The 15,220-nt window shown below is 35.8% G+C and overlaps 1 protein-coding gene across 2 annotated transcripts; it reads left to right on the top strand.

The window, feature by feature from the left end:
- The first annotated feature begins 4,108 nt into the window (after positions 1–4,108).
- LOC139873520 (uncharacterized) lies at positions 4,109–7,668 on the top strand. 2 transcript variants are annotated; one of them, XM_071861448.1, is made up of 6 exons: positions 4,109–4,438; positions 5,341–5,508; positions 5,701–5,826; positions 5,940–6,131; positions 6,827–6,991; positions 7,140–7,668. In XM_071861448.1, exons 1-6 carry the CDS (start codon positions 4,214–4,216, stop codon positions 7,425–7,427), a joined length of 1,164 nt encoding a protein of 387 aa, XP_071717549.1. In that variant the 5' UTR covers positions 4,109–4,213; the 3' UTR covers positions 7,428–7,668. The 2 variants fall into 2 exon arrangements, with proteins under 2 accessions (XP_071717549.1, XP_071717548.1); XM_071861447.1 differs by having other exon boundaries at positions 6,827–7,009.
- The last annotated feature ends 7,552 nt before the right edge of the window (positions 7,669–15,220 follow it).

Below are 15,220 nucleotides of genomic sequence, written 5' to 3'. Positions count from 1 at the left end.
GAAAAGAATTATTGGGTAAATTTGGATTGGAAAATTTCAACATAGAATTTGACAGTTTTTATATATTGAGCAATAAATAAATAAATTATTAGGATCATTTAGGATTATTTCTACCTTTTATAACAAGAGCACATAACTTTTCTTCCCCTTCTAGAAATTTATTACAAAATATTTCGTGATAAGTGGCTTTACCAAAATTAGTATTCGCAATTGTTAAATAATTAATCTTTGATTAAAGCCTTTTATATTATATTTGAATCCATACACAATTAATATAAATTATTTACTTATTTTAGTATAAAGAATATGGGAAAAGATCATTTTTTCCTTACAAAATGCTTGTTAGTTCGTAAGAAATTAATTTTGTTGTATCAGAAAGTCATGAACCAAGTATGGAAACCAAACAAATAAAAGATTGTAACCAAATATATATGGTTAACGTACAGTTGTGTCTCATTAATTGAGACACCTCAATATAGTAAGCTGCAATCCTTTTAATCTGATCATTTTTCTGTTGTTGCATTATGATTCATTTTTTGTTATACTATCTCAATCAAGTTCGTATCAACAAAACTGTTTGATTTCATTCACAAGTAAGTTTTACTTCAGTTAACATTAAGGGATTTTTACTACTAACATTTTCAGTATTTATAGTAATAGAGCAGGAGAATGCTAAGAGATGAAGAAAGTAGCAACAAAAGAAAGCGAAAAAGTCCTGCAAAATCGGGTGCTGAACCTTCAGGCACCAGAAAGGCTCAGCAGCAGCAGAGCCGGTTCAGGTCATTGAGGGAAGACGAGCTACGAGGTCCACCTTCACGTACCAGGGCTAGCCTCAGGAGAAGGCACCATGAAGCTTCATCATCCAAGCAAAAGGTGCAATCTTAAGAGCAAGGGGAGTGGAGGCTCGTCCCCCCCTCCGTCCCACACCTAGTCACCAAATTTTCCACTCCCCACATCCGTTTACCCCATGTCAGTCACCTCCATTTACCCCATGTCAGTCTCTCCCACGACGTGTTTTGAGGCATATTCATATACAAAAATAATATTATTTTAATAAGTGACATACCTCAACTGACATAGGTCACCACTCCTCACTTTTTCTGACTCAGCAAGTCAGGTCTGACATACCAAGTGACCTCAGTCACCACTCCCAGTGCTCTCTAACTTTGTAATTTTGGGCTATTTTATTTAGACAAAATTGCACGGCTCTCCTCGTGGTTTGCATGAAATTGCACTCCCAGTCCCAAAACTTTTTTACAATATTCCTCGTCCTCATGGTTTGAGTTTTATAAGGTTAATGATATGTTCAACGTGCAAATTGATAAATTCATCAAAGTTATGCATTAAATAGTTATACTGTACAACAAGGTAATGCAAAAATGTGTGATTCATTATCAAACTAAAAATCCTTTTTTGATCTTCAGGTGGAAAAGAAACTAACTAAAGATGATCGGTCAAGCAAAGGTGGTAAGTCAAGTATGAACATTTCGACGAACTTGCATTCATATAACGTCGCATTTGACATGAATTATTTCATACTGTTTCTTGTTTATTCGTTACAAAGATAAAACGCTTATCATAGAGCCTATAGAGAACGCAAGGACTGATGCAACCTTAGACGAACCATTGGGTGAGCCATTCGTCACTCAATCATCGTTGCCTGATAAGCAGACATTAGAGCTGATTATCGATACATTACAAAGGTTTGTTGAATAATCAGTTATATAATATCTTTACTACATGATATGATAAAGTATGTAATAGATCATTAACGATCTTATATTAAGATCATTTTTGTCATAATTCAGGAAGGATATATATGAAATATTTGCTGAACCAGTTGACCCTGAAGAGGTTTGTGCTTTTTATTCATGATGTTATTTGATCAAACCGCTTTACAAAAACTGATTCGAGTTTTTGTGAATATTAAAAAGGTTGCAGACTACTATGAAATCATTGAGGAGCCAATGGATTTTGGAACCATGAGAGCTAAACTTCATGAAGGAATGTATACTTCCCTTGAACAATTTGAGGTATCTCTCTTAATTATTATCCAAAAAAGAACGATATAAGATCAATTCCGTTATATATTTTTAATACTTTCGGGAAAATTGGTTGCATGCAGCATGATGTATTTCTAATACCAGGGAATGCGATGCATTTTAATTCTTCGGGTACTATTTTTTTCAGACAGGTACGAATTCATTAATGAATCTGACATTTAGATGCATTTTTTTGGAAGATCGTCTTGCGAAACTCGATTTTACAGGCTCATGGAATAGACAAACTGGCCAAGAGGGTTTTTCATGTTTTGAAAACAAATCCAGAAAACTTTGAGTCAGAATTTTCGGGGAATAGGCGAAGATCTTGCAGGAGATCACAAGATGAAACTAATGAGTTCAACTGCAAATCGTTCTTAAAAACTTCCGAAAAGAGTAGTATTGCAACTACTGATGCATTCTTAGATAACAGTACCACTTTACTCGAAATGAATTAACAGAACATAAATGTCAGACTTTTGAGGTCATATGTGCTAACTTTTATTTCAAAATTTCCTTCGACTAATTTCGTTTTCAATGAAATTATACAATTGCTTGAGACCCTATACCAAAAACTACAAGCAAAATACAATGAGATTTAGGACTGTTCAAAAAGATCACATCAGATTTTGATTTCACAAAAAAAAAAAAAAAAAAAAAAGTTGACCTCAAAAGTCAAAACTGTATTTCATTTGGAGGTTCAATACTGTAAGCTTATATGTGATATATGCTACACAACAGGTAATAGATGTGATTCTATTGAAGCAGACCGAAGATCAACTTATAAACCTTTCTTGAATCTCAACAACGAAAAATGCCCAAAATCATTAATCCACGTAAGTCGACATTTTAAAGTATAGTATTGTACAGTACAACATTTTAAAGCACATTTAGAGGTGTACGGCTAAAATGTGGTGTACGGATCACCTACCTAACTGTATATATTAAAACTTTCAAGGCTGAACATTTATAAAAAGTTGTCTTCATTGCAGTTAAATCAACAGGCAGAACATCATAAACCTTGGAAAAAAAAAATCCTTTAACTTTATATTTGGTCTCATTGCAGTTAAATCAACAGGAGCATAGCTATAGTCAAAGTCTTATGCAATTTGCCAAAGGCTTAGGTCCAACAGCTCAAATGGTCGCCAAACGAAAACTCCAAAACGCTTCACAAAACCATCAAATAGCAACTATTGAGACTGTTAAACACCTACAAATTCCATCTAACCAAATGTGGTTTAATTCTTATGGTCAAGTATCGAACAATAGAGATGAAAGCAGTAGAAATGGAATGATAAGGAGTTATTCTGATCGGTGTATGGGTCCGAACGTTACTTCCACAACGATCCCTAAGTGGCTGCAACCTTGTGTATCATCAAGATTTGCATTGGACTTAAGGTTCTTGCAATCAAATTTAGGCAAGATGAATAAGGAAGAAACTGGTAGCAAGTCGTATGATACTAAAGATTTGAGCCTTAGGTTGTAGTTTACTTTTTGTACTAATAAAAACTTGATGTTAAAAATGAAATTATTGCTCGTATATTTTTATTTTATTGATATTTGATTTAATAAAATATAGTGATATATTGATGACTTGAGATTATAAGCTGATATCCATATTGGTAATGTTGTTTCACGAATGAAAGTTATGATTAGCTAATGGAAATCTAATTGAGTAATTTCCTTCGTTTAATTTTATAATTACATACATAAAATGGGAATATATTCCAAAAAAGTTTTGGACATCATGGATCCAACTAATAACAAGCTACCTTTGCTTAGCAAACCGAATAAATTAACAAACCTAAAACAAAATAATATAATTAAAGGTAGTCTGCGGTATACGAGAGAGCCTTCTGAAATCTGATTAGATCAATACAAATTGCCAGTTAAGCATAAGTCCTTAAAAAAAAAAAATAATAACACTCAATTAAAATAACCTAGGTTGAGTGAAATTAAATTAAATTAAATATTTTATTATTGTAAAATATGGAGTAGTTTGGGGGTCGATAAATTTAAAAACGTAAAAGGGTGTTATAACCTGCTTCCAAATCTCCGGTCACATTTTCCCGGTCATAACTGCCCATTTGCCTGGCGGTCATCTTCCTGCTAATAAATCTCATCAGTTTCAATCCAATTATCAATTATTAATATTATTTAATTTAATTTCTTAAATGGCGTACCGTAGACGCCAAGGCATTCCTAGATCTTCTACATTCAAAGAAGAAATTAACCGTTCTCCAAACGCTGATGACACAACCACCGCCTTCACCGCCGCAGCTCCGTCGTCATCACTCGCTGCTCAGGCGATCAGAGCTTCTTCCGATCACCGTGATTCTTCTGTTTCGTCCGCTTATGCAACCTTGTCATTTCACTCGTCGTTTAATGATCGATCTAAGGTTTTCTGATTATGATCCTTTATCATTTTACTTCAATTATGTATAGTTAAATTCTAATTTTCGGTTGTTATATATGTCGACGCTGTTAGTTTAATTGAGTTTTTTTGATTTATCTATGTATACACGTATTGGATAGAGTATTATGTATGCGTAATTATCCATACTTAGGAGCCCTAACTGTTAGTATGATAATAATAAGGTTAAGTGTTTGAAACTGCATTTGCTCAAGTCTGTTGTATGTATCAAAGTTTCAAGTTACTGCTATTCTTCATGAGGTAACCAGTTTTTTATTGACTTGGCCATATATGTAGCCATTTAACCAAAACTAATGCCACATTACAGGGCTCTAAGATTGTTACATGCCATAGAAACTTATATAAAGTTTAATACTTGTAACATATGATAGAAGTTTGGGTTAAGTTTAATAGTACATTTTTATACACTTCCCCCTAACAGTAATTAAATGCTAACGACAGCCCTTAGGGCTGTTGTTAAGGTGCTTAAAAAACTTGTACAAATCAATAACCGTCACATTAAAGTCAAATTTAACAGTCGTGTACAATTTTTTTATGCTTCTTAATGACAGCGGGCTGTTGTTAGCATTTTCTTATATAATAATAGTACAAACAATTAGTAATGTCCTAAAAGGTTATTTTCAAATTCTAGTGTAAAGCTTTTCATTAACTGAAGTTGTTATATGGCGTTGGATCATATGTATAGATTATGGATGTTAGTTATCTTTGGAATCAGTCGAAAATAAAATTTAGACATACGCGGATGCAAGATGAGAGAGAGTTAGAGAATAGTACAACAACAACAACAACAAAACCCAATCCCACATAGCTGAGTTAGAGAATAGTGTTTTTGTTTATGCTGATCAGATGAGATACCTGGTTATGCAGGGTTCTGCCACCTACGATTATACATCGATGCGAAGTACGAATGAACCGGGAGGATTTTGGGGTGTCTTAGCAAGGAAGGCTAAATCGATTCTTGATGACGATGATGCTCCACGACATTTTAATACTCCTATCAATGTGAAGACGGAAACAGTTTCAACAAGCAACCAGGTATATGTTACCTTTATAATGCAAACGATGGTCGGAATTTGATATGATGAATATCAAAATATGGGAAAACTCCTGGATCTTTTATATGTCATGACATGAAGATTTGGATTATTTATTGTTTAATAGTAATATATAATATATAATACTCTCTTGGCTAGTTAACCTTGGTGCTTGATTTGTTTTGATCTTTAGGTTGAGCATCGGTACGAGTCTTTTGAGAATTCTAGAAAGATGGATAATCCAAAATTAAGGAAGGGTTTGGATAGACTCGCGTCTTCACTTAATCAAATCGGTGACAGCATTGGAAATGCGTTAGGGGTAAATTTCGTGGATCGAAAGTTATGATTTGTATCTTTGCTGAATAGCCATTAGAAACTGAAGAGTTTTTTGAGTTTATAAGTGATCAATTTTTATTTTGTGATATTGCTTAGGAAGGACGTACCATTGTGGATAAGAAAAAACAAGACATCATCCAAGAAACTCGCAAACTGCAGAACAGAAGAAAAGAAACGCATGACCAGCATAATCAGTTTTCTGACACGCAGAGTCAATCGCAGGAACCTAAAAAGCTATCTAAACAAGAACAGGCAAACCAAGAAAATCAAATCAAGGCATCTCGCGACGTAAGGTGGCAAATGTGTAATTTAGTATTTGTGGTTAACATATATATTTAGGGAATTTTCTTCTAATAATTTTCATCCCGTGCTCAAAATGCACACCTCGGTATATACTAATTACTTACTGGCATACATCATAATTGCACATCATTCTGTTAGTAAAGCAAAATATAGGGAAAACTAAAGCTTGTCTTACATGCAGAGGCGAAACTAGGCAGTGGAATTAAAATTTTTAGTGCAAAAATTTTGAATTTTTTTATTTGCGGTGGATTTTTTTTCCCCCAAAAGTTTCCATATTTTGCCCCAAAAGCCTCCAAAAAACCTCCATATTTTGCCAAAAAGCCTCCATATATTGCCATAAATTATTGCTACGCTTTAAAAAAAAACTTTTTGCCCCCGGTTAAAAAAAATTCTGGTTCCGCCAATGCTTACATGTCAAGTGGACACTTATTTTGGGCAAGTAGAAGTTTCATGAAAAGTTAATATGTTCGTTTATCCATAAACTTAACATAAAAATGACCATCATGGTGGTATTTACTAATGATAATTACAATCGAAGAGAAAATTACTACAGTACATGATTCTGTCTGACTTGTAAATGGAATTTTATTAGATTTATTTATAAAATGGCCATCATGTGTTGTGTTTTAGCATGTATCCTTTCCCGTGAAATACATTGTTTCTTTTTGTTTGGGTGACAGGTGGCAATTGCAACAGCTGCTAAGGCGAAACTACTTTTACGTGAGCTGAAAACTCTGAAAGCAGATTTAGCTTTTGCAAAAGAAAGAAGTTCTCAGCTAGAGGAAGAAAATAAGATGCTTCGTGAGGCTATTGAAAAAGGAGACCATCCTACAGACGATGACATGGTATTGGATCATCTCCTTGTATGTACATTATGTCTTTTCTGAATGTGGCAAAACGGCCGGGTTGGGTAATGGGTCAAAACTCGGGTATGACTGAACTATACTAGTCTTTTTAAATCTTTAATGTTTCAAATATGATTTGTGTGATCAGATACGTCTTCAGCTTGAGTCACTGTTGGCAGAGAAGGCTCGTTTGGCTAATGAGAATTCTGTATATTCACGTGAGAATCGCTTTTTGAGAGAAATAGTTGAATACCATCAACTAACAATGCAAGATGTCGTTTATTTGGATGAGGGTATTGAACAACTTACGGAAGTTAATCCGGGACTTTCTAGAACATTATCCGGGTCGATCTCATCACCATTACCACCATCTCCCCATTCACCTCTGAAAAGAACCATCTCTGAACCTCAATTACCTTCATCCCCACATGGTTAGTTATAGACTTATAGCTATGGCTGATTGTTTTGTCTATTATTTTATTTATTTTTATTTTTAATTTTTTAAAGTGATGGGGGTGATTGTATATTCTTTGTTTGGTTTTGTAAGTAAGGTGTTGTTAATGTGTATGTTGGTGAATAATAAAAAAGGGCTTGTGGTGTACTATGGCCTATAATGGGTATCCTAATTCTTTACAAATAATTTGTTGTGTAGATGAACCATTTTATTTAAAGTTGTAATCAGGATTTTTGTTAGTTAACTTTTCGTCTAATGAAGCGATGTGATCGTATAACTTGATAATAAGTGATGTAATTATATTAAAAGCCAGAAATTATTATTATATACCTTGCATTTTAAATTCGTTACTATTACGTTTCTTGTCAATTTGCTCTAGTTGAACTTTACCTAATACTTCAGTTTTAGTTTCGTAATTCCTATAGCTCTATATTCAGTACTGTCAACCCAACGCTCCGAGAAAATACGACTTTCCTCGGTGGTTCACAATGCTTTTTTATTTTATCTTTCCGTATCTTGTTGGGGTTGTTCTGGTTCGGCTTCTTTGGGGTGGGTTTCTTTACAACCTCTTCGAATGACGGTGTTTGAAAAGGTGTTTGAAAATAAAGTTATGGCGGAATACCCGAAACCGCATTGTTGTTGAGCTTGGTTAAACATATTCATATGTATTTGGGTCTGTGGGTCGTTGGGCGGTAACGAAAATGGTTTAGCAACAAGTAGATTTGATGAAAAATTTATAGTGTTTCGGGAATATGACCCCGATGAATATATTTGAGATTCTAGTAAGTTTTGAAACATATCTTGTGTTTGAGAAGTATAAATTTGGGTTGTGATTTTGATTGTTATTATGGTATCGAGTAAATGGGAATGTAGCATATATTCTACAACTGAAAAATTGCAGCATATATTCTACAAATTATCTTCCCAAATATTATCCGTTGTGAAGACATCAACATGATTAGACTGAATAGTCATTGATTTTTTAGTGTCCTGAGAAGCTAAAGCGGAGAATTAAGACAGTGAAGGATACTGAGTTTTTTCAGGGTCTTAAGTCAAAAAGGCAAGCATCTTTTAGAACATTTGTAATGGTGATACCAATTTTTTACTCGTGTTTCTTGCTTTTTGTACTTTTTTGATGAATAGGACATGTTTTTTTTTAATGGAGTAGTAGTGGTGTTGATTTTTGATGTTGGTTAGAAGTATTGTGATGATGTGTTAAAATAAAATTGGGTTAAGTATTAAAAGGGAGTAAAAAATATTTTCAAAATAATAAAAAAAAAGAAAAAAACGATAGACGTGTGTTTCTTTTGGTGTTGGAATCAAATGCACATCAAAGAAATGCCTCAAAGAAACGCCTTGATACGGATAAAAGTTGGTGTTTCTTTTTGCCACATAAGCCAAGTGTGGTGTTTCTTTGGACCGCTACAAAAGGTCTTATTGTGTCAACCCGAAAGTAAGCCAGAATACCGATAAGAAGTTGTGAATGCCGACTCCCCGGTGTTCTCAATTAAAAGGTAAAACCTTTTTGTCGCATCTGATTCATCGTATCGTGTCCAGTAAGGTTTATCTATAGGTTCTCTGTAGATTTTGTTTCAATTAAGTTGACAGACTTGTAGCGACCCGACCAAAATCGTCATTGACGGCGCCGCTAACTGAGGTCCCGTTACGTGGTCGTAGTCCCTATATGAGACTCGTTTGACCAAAATTATGTCGCATTCATTTGAAAAGTACAAGACTTGCAAAGTTTAGTTTAACAAGCGGATCGACAACAAGTTTAAGTTTACAAAAGTTATAAAGTACGAATGAAATATTTAGCGACATAATTAGTTTAAATCACAGTTGCTATAAATAGCGTAAATATGTAGACCAAGGTTTAAATCCAAAAGTGCTATCCCTAGCGTATGCATGCATGGTTGACTCCAATCAAGAAATCAAAGAGTGCGGAAGCATGTATCAAGTAGCCAAGTATGAACCTGAGAAAACATGTAGAAAACTGTCAACGCAAAAACGTTGGTGAAATCATAGGTTTAAGTAAGTAAGTGAGTAAAAGTAAAGTAAGTCGAACCACAAGATTTGCAAAGTTGAATAATAGTACATTCTAAAAGTTAATATTCACGAGCACCCAATTATCAAAGCTTAACATTCCGTCCGTTGAATACCCCATAAATTAGTGCTAGAACAACACTGTTTCCCGAAAATATATTTCATCCGTAGACGGTAGCGAACCGTCAAAGATGAGGGTTGTCAAACCCATATGGCCATATAACATAAGTTCTCGCTTACACCATCTGATGTAACTAATGATAATCGGATTGAGGATTTTCGTTCTAAACTCGTATGTAGAATGTTTGTTTTCCCGTTCTTGTGTTCACTTAGTTCAAAAGAATCGTTTATGTTTTCTCATCCCAAAAGTAAGTTCAAAAGAGTAAAAAGTGGGACTATGATCTCACCTCGAGTGGACGAGTATAAAAGTACTTCACAAAGTAAACGTGTGCATGAAAGTTGCTTAGCCTTGACCTAAACAAGTAAGTTGTATCAATTAACCGGTTACGACACAAGGTCGGGCGAAATGTGTTCAATTAGTCCTATGGCTCGTTACGACTCGATTAAATATAGCATGTGAATCACGTTGCCAAGTTTCATGCGAGAATCAAGTATAAAAGCATGTTAGAACGATTGCATAAAAGTTTGGTTAAGTTTGACTAAAAGTCAAACTTGGTCAAAGTCAACGAAAAAGTCAACATGTTCGGGTCGGGTCCCGGACTATTTTTCTATGCTAATTATTCATATACAAGTATATTAGAACAAGTTTCATGTGAATCGGAGGTCGATAGCTAGTCAAACATTTCACGTGAAAAGGGACATAATGAGCAGAATCTGGCCAGACCCATTTGCGCGCCGCGCGGGGTGAGGTGCGCGCCGCGCACCATGCTGTTCAGCTATTTTCTGCAGTTTTCAACTTATGCACGAATCCAACTTCAAAAATTCCTAACTCACAAACCGCAAATCTCCTAAACATGTATCTTATATCGTTGGAAAGGTATTTTAACAAGGAATACAACTAAACACTTTTCATAGATCATAACCGACAATTTCCAAATCGAAAACATCATCAAAGTTCATCATTTTCAACCAAAAATCAAAGAAACGCATTTTATGATTCGGGAACTTTTAACATACAAATGATATGACGTTTTGAAGGTAATAACGCATACATTGCAACTAGACGCATATTCCAAGTTTCAATAAACATTTACTACGTCAAAATCACTAGCCACGTTATCGTTTCAAAATCAATTTTGACACAAATGAGACTTATGATTCACTAATCAAACGCTAGCATACATCACACCATTTCGAAGCTATTTACGCATACAATTTAACTAGTTAACTAGCATACATTCAAACAAGTGTCTCAACTAGCATTCAACCGCATCAAGTTCCTACCAAAACGATAATCGATTCACCAAAAACACATTTCATGTTATTGAGCTAGTTTTTCATCATCCAACATATCAAAACGAAGCTAATGAAGTAACTAACACTTTTAACACATACACTTTATCTTATAACATCATTTGAGCAACCAAAACTCAAGATTAAGCTAGACCCATTTGGGTGTTCATGTCATATTTTCAAAACACGAAGAACGAGCATACAAATTACATACACGACATCCCTACGAGCCATAGACACTAATTAACCACTTGACAAGTCTAAAAACGAATTTAACAAGTTAGGGTTTCATGAGAAATTCTTACCCCATGCCATGAGACTAGTATCAAATCGAAGAGGATGAAACGAGGATTCCAAAAGTACAATTTGTTTTGATGTTTGATTCCTTGCTTGAATTTGGATGATGATTGAAGATGATGAAGAATTTAGGATGGGAGTTTTTGGTTGAGAGAAGAGAAGAAAGAAAAAGAAATTAAATGTGGAGGATGGTAGAGAAGTAGTTGACTTAGTCAACTACTAGTGAGTAGTTTGGCCATTTGGTAAAAATGGTCCCTCAATTTTAAGCCGGGTGCGTAATTTAACCAAACGAGATATTTTAAAACGCTAGAGTAAACGAGTGGTGTTAAAATTGAATAGCGGAAATATTATGAACGTTAGTCAACGGAAACTACGAATTTAAATAACGAAAGATATTATAAAAAAAAGAAGACGGTGTTAAAATAAATTTAACGAAAAAAAAAACGCGGGATGTTACATTATCCACACCTCAAAAGAAATTTCGTCCCGAAATTTAGTTGGAAGTAGTAGTTGTTGAATCTTCATCGAGGTCTTGTGTTGCCGATTCTACGAGTGAGGGAAGGTACGTCCTTGGGTATTTCAACGAACCTGAAGGTCGGGGTCGTATGTTGTTTTAAGGTTTGGTTCCATGATTTTATGGTTTCCGGTCCTCCTAGGAAGTGAGGTTTATCGTCGATAGTGAGTTCATCAAAGAAGATAACAAGTTCTCGTTTCGCAAAACACGTCTTTGAGTTGATACATCGAATGTAGGATAACGGAGACCCAAAATGAGTCGGAAAAGTCTAAACGGCTAGCGACGGGTCCAAAACGCCCCAAGAATTTAAAGGATCGAAATATAGCGGATTTAGCTTCCTACGTTTCCCGAAACGGATTGCACCTTTCCAAGGTGCGACTCTTAACGTGACGCGGTTTCCCACCTGGAATTTGAAATGTTTACGTCTAAATCGGCGTAGCTCATTTGGCGGCAACGAGTCGTGTTGGGTCTTTCTTGGATATGGATAAGTTTTCTCGGTCGCTCATGCATAATCCCTGTCCCGGTGAATTGGTCATCGTTTACTTGGTTCGACAAAAGGAGAATGACGTTTCCGGTCATATAAGGTTTCGAAGGCGTGGCATCAATACTCGAATGAAAATTTTGTAGTAAGAGAGTTTGATTAAAGGCAAAGACGTTTCTCAAGAAAATTTGAAGTTGGTAATACAAATTCGTATTATGGTTTTCAAGACTTAAATCGTATGTTTGTTCGGTCCGTCGGGTTGTGGATGGTACGCGGTACTCATGTCTAAACGGGGTCCCGAGGCTTTTTGTAAGTCTAGAAATGAAACGAGGATCTCGATCCGAAACGAAGTACATTCCGTAAGGTGTATTTGAACAAGTTTGTTAGGACTTGAAAACGTTAGTTGGAACAAGTTTCTCAAGAAATTCACGTCGCGGGAGATTTATCGGTTTCCAAATACGTTCGTCGGGACAAATTTCTTATCGGTTTTTGAAAGAAAAACGTTCGTCGGAACTATTCACCCTCGAGGTGAATACTAGTATCACGTGGAGAGTCCCTCCCTCCATTGAAAGTTTAGAATAAAGATTTCCTGAACCGAAAGTACGAGTGTGGTGAGAGAGAAGTTTCCGCCTCAGTGCGAGCATAACGAGTAAATTGTAATTAGTCAATAAGACTGTGCGAGGACGAGCTAGTATACACGTGTAACATACGGTTGAAGCCAAGAGGAATCGGTAATTCATTCGGAAGCATAAATACAGTTCGACAAAAGTCGAAGGTGTGTCCCCGGTATGGTTGTTATCAATATTCTCGGAGTTTTCAGATGTCCAAACATGAAAGGATGAAGTCATGTACATGGCACATGGTGGTGTTTAGGTTGATCGAGTCTAACCACCATCACGTGTCACTAGAACTTTGGTATGTCTTACCGTAATATAACTACGTTGATCGAGTGTAGTTATATTACGCTAACTCATACTTCCATTCCCACATCACTCCATAGTTTCAAGTTCGTGTCATCGCGAAAATCTAAAATGAACAAAATGTAACGACGTCTCAAACGTGACTCGTATTAAATCGAAAGAGTTTCTACAACTCTAAAGAAGCGTTTCCCCGTGGGAAGTGTATAAATGATTGTTCACGTCAAATCGGTTCGATTCAAACAATAATGTATTTAGGTACGAAAAGAGTAACGAGTCATGATAACGAGTAGTACGCAACCGTAGCGATAAACAGTGATGACGATACTCATCTAGAGTAGTGACGGTGACTTTACAATACTCATGAATAGTAAGATGAGACGGGGTGAATAACAACCATGGAGTCAGAGTTCCCGAACCAAGGTGGCAGAATATGAGCTCGTATGATGAAGGTTGGGTACCATTAAAAATTTTTTCTAAGAATGATTCAAGTATAATGCACAGGTAGTCAAGTAAGTGCTATCTATAGCAAATGTATGTCAGAATGCAATGGCTAACTATCTGGTTGTAGTCTAGACTCACTAATGCGTCCTAACGACTCTGTCAGACACACTAATGCACGCCCTAGTTCCCTACAACCAACGCTCAGATACCATCTGTAGCGACCCGACCAAAATCGTCATTGACGGCGCCGCTAACTGAGGTCCCGTTACGTGGTCGTAGTCCCTATATGAGACTCGTTTGACCAAAATTATGTCGCATTCATTTGAAAAGTACAAGACTTGCAAAGTTTAGTTTAACAAGCGGATCGACAACAAGTTTAAGTTTACAAAAGTTATAAAGTACGAATGAAATATTTAGCGACATAATTAGTTTAAATCACAGTTGCTATAAATAGCGTAAATATGTAGACCAAGGTTTAAATCCAAAAGTGCTATCCCTAGCGTATGCATGCATGGTTGACTCCAATCAAGAAATCAAAGAGTGCGGAAGCATGTATCAAGTAGCCAAGTATGAACCTGAGAAAACATGTAGAAAACTGTCAACGCAAAAACGTTGGTGAAATCATAGGTTTAAGTAAGTAAGTGAGTAAAAGTAAAGTAAGTCGAACCACAAGATTTGCAAAGTTGAATAATAGTACATTCTAAAAGTTAATATTCACGAGCACCCAATTATCAAAGCTTAACATTCCGTCCGTTGAATACCCCATAAATTAGTGCTAGAACAACACTGTTTCCCGAAAATATATTTCATCCGTAGACGGTAGCGAACCGTCAAAGATGAGGGTTGTCAAACCCATATGGCCATATAACATAAGTTCTCGCTTACACCATCTGATGTAACTAATGATAATCGGATTGAGGATTTTCGTTCTAAACTCGTATGTAGAATGTTTGTTTTCCCGTTCTTGTGTTCACTTAGTTCAAAAGAATCGTTTATGTTTTCTCATCCCAAAAGTAAGTTCAAAAGAGTAAAAAGTGGGACTATGATCTCACCTCGAGTGGACGAGTATAAAAGTACTTCACAAAGTAAACGTGTGCATGAAAGTTGCTTAGCCTTGACCTAAACAAGTAAGTTGTATCAATTAACCGGTTACGACACAAGGTCGGGCGAAATGTGTTCAATTAGTCCTATGGCTCGTTACGACTCGATTAAATATAGCATGTGAATCACGTTGCCAAGTTTCATGCGAGAATCAAGTATAAAAGCATGTTAGAACGATTGCATAAAAGTTTGGTTAAGTTTGACTAAAAGTCAAACTTGGTCAAAGTCAACGAAAAAGTCAACATGTTCGGGTCGGGTCCCGGACTATTTTTCTATGCTAATTATTCATATACAAGTATATTAGAACAAGTTTCATGTGAATCGGAGGTCGATAGCTAGTCAAACATTTCACGTGAAAAGGGACATAATGAGCAGAATCTGGCCAGACCCATTTGCGCGCCGCGCGGGGTGAGGTGCGCGCCGCGCACCATGCTGTTCAGCTATTTTCTGCAGTTTTCAACTTATGCACGAATCCAACTTCAAAAATTCCTAACTCACAAACCGCAAATCTCCTAAACATGTATCTTATATCGTTGGAAAGGTATTTTAACAAGGAATACAACTA

Source organism: Rutidosis leptorrhynchoides, chromosome 10 (genome assembly GCF_046630445.1).
Source record: "Rutidosis leptorrhynchoides isolate AG116_Rl617_1_P2 chromosome 10, CSIRO_AGI_Rlap_v1, whole genome shotgun sequence".
Taxonomy (NCBI): domain Eukaryota; kingdom Viridiplantae; phylum Streptophyta; class Magnoliopsida; order Asterales; family Asteraceae; genus Rutidosis; species Rutidosis leptorrhynchoides.
This window is presented reverse-complemented; position numbering and strand designations above follow the sequence as displayed.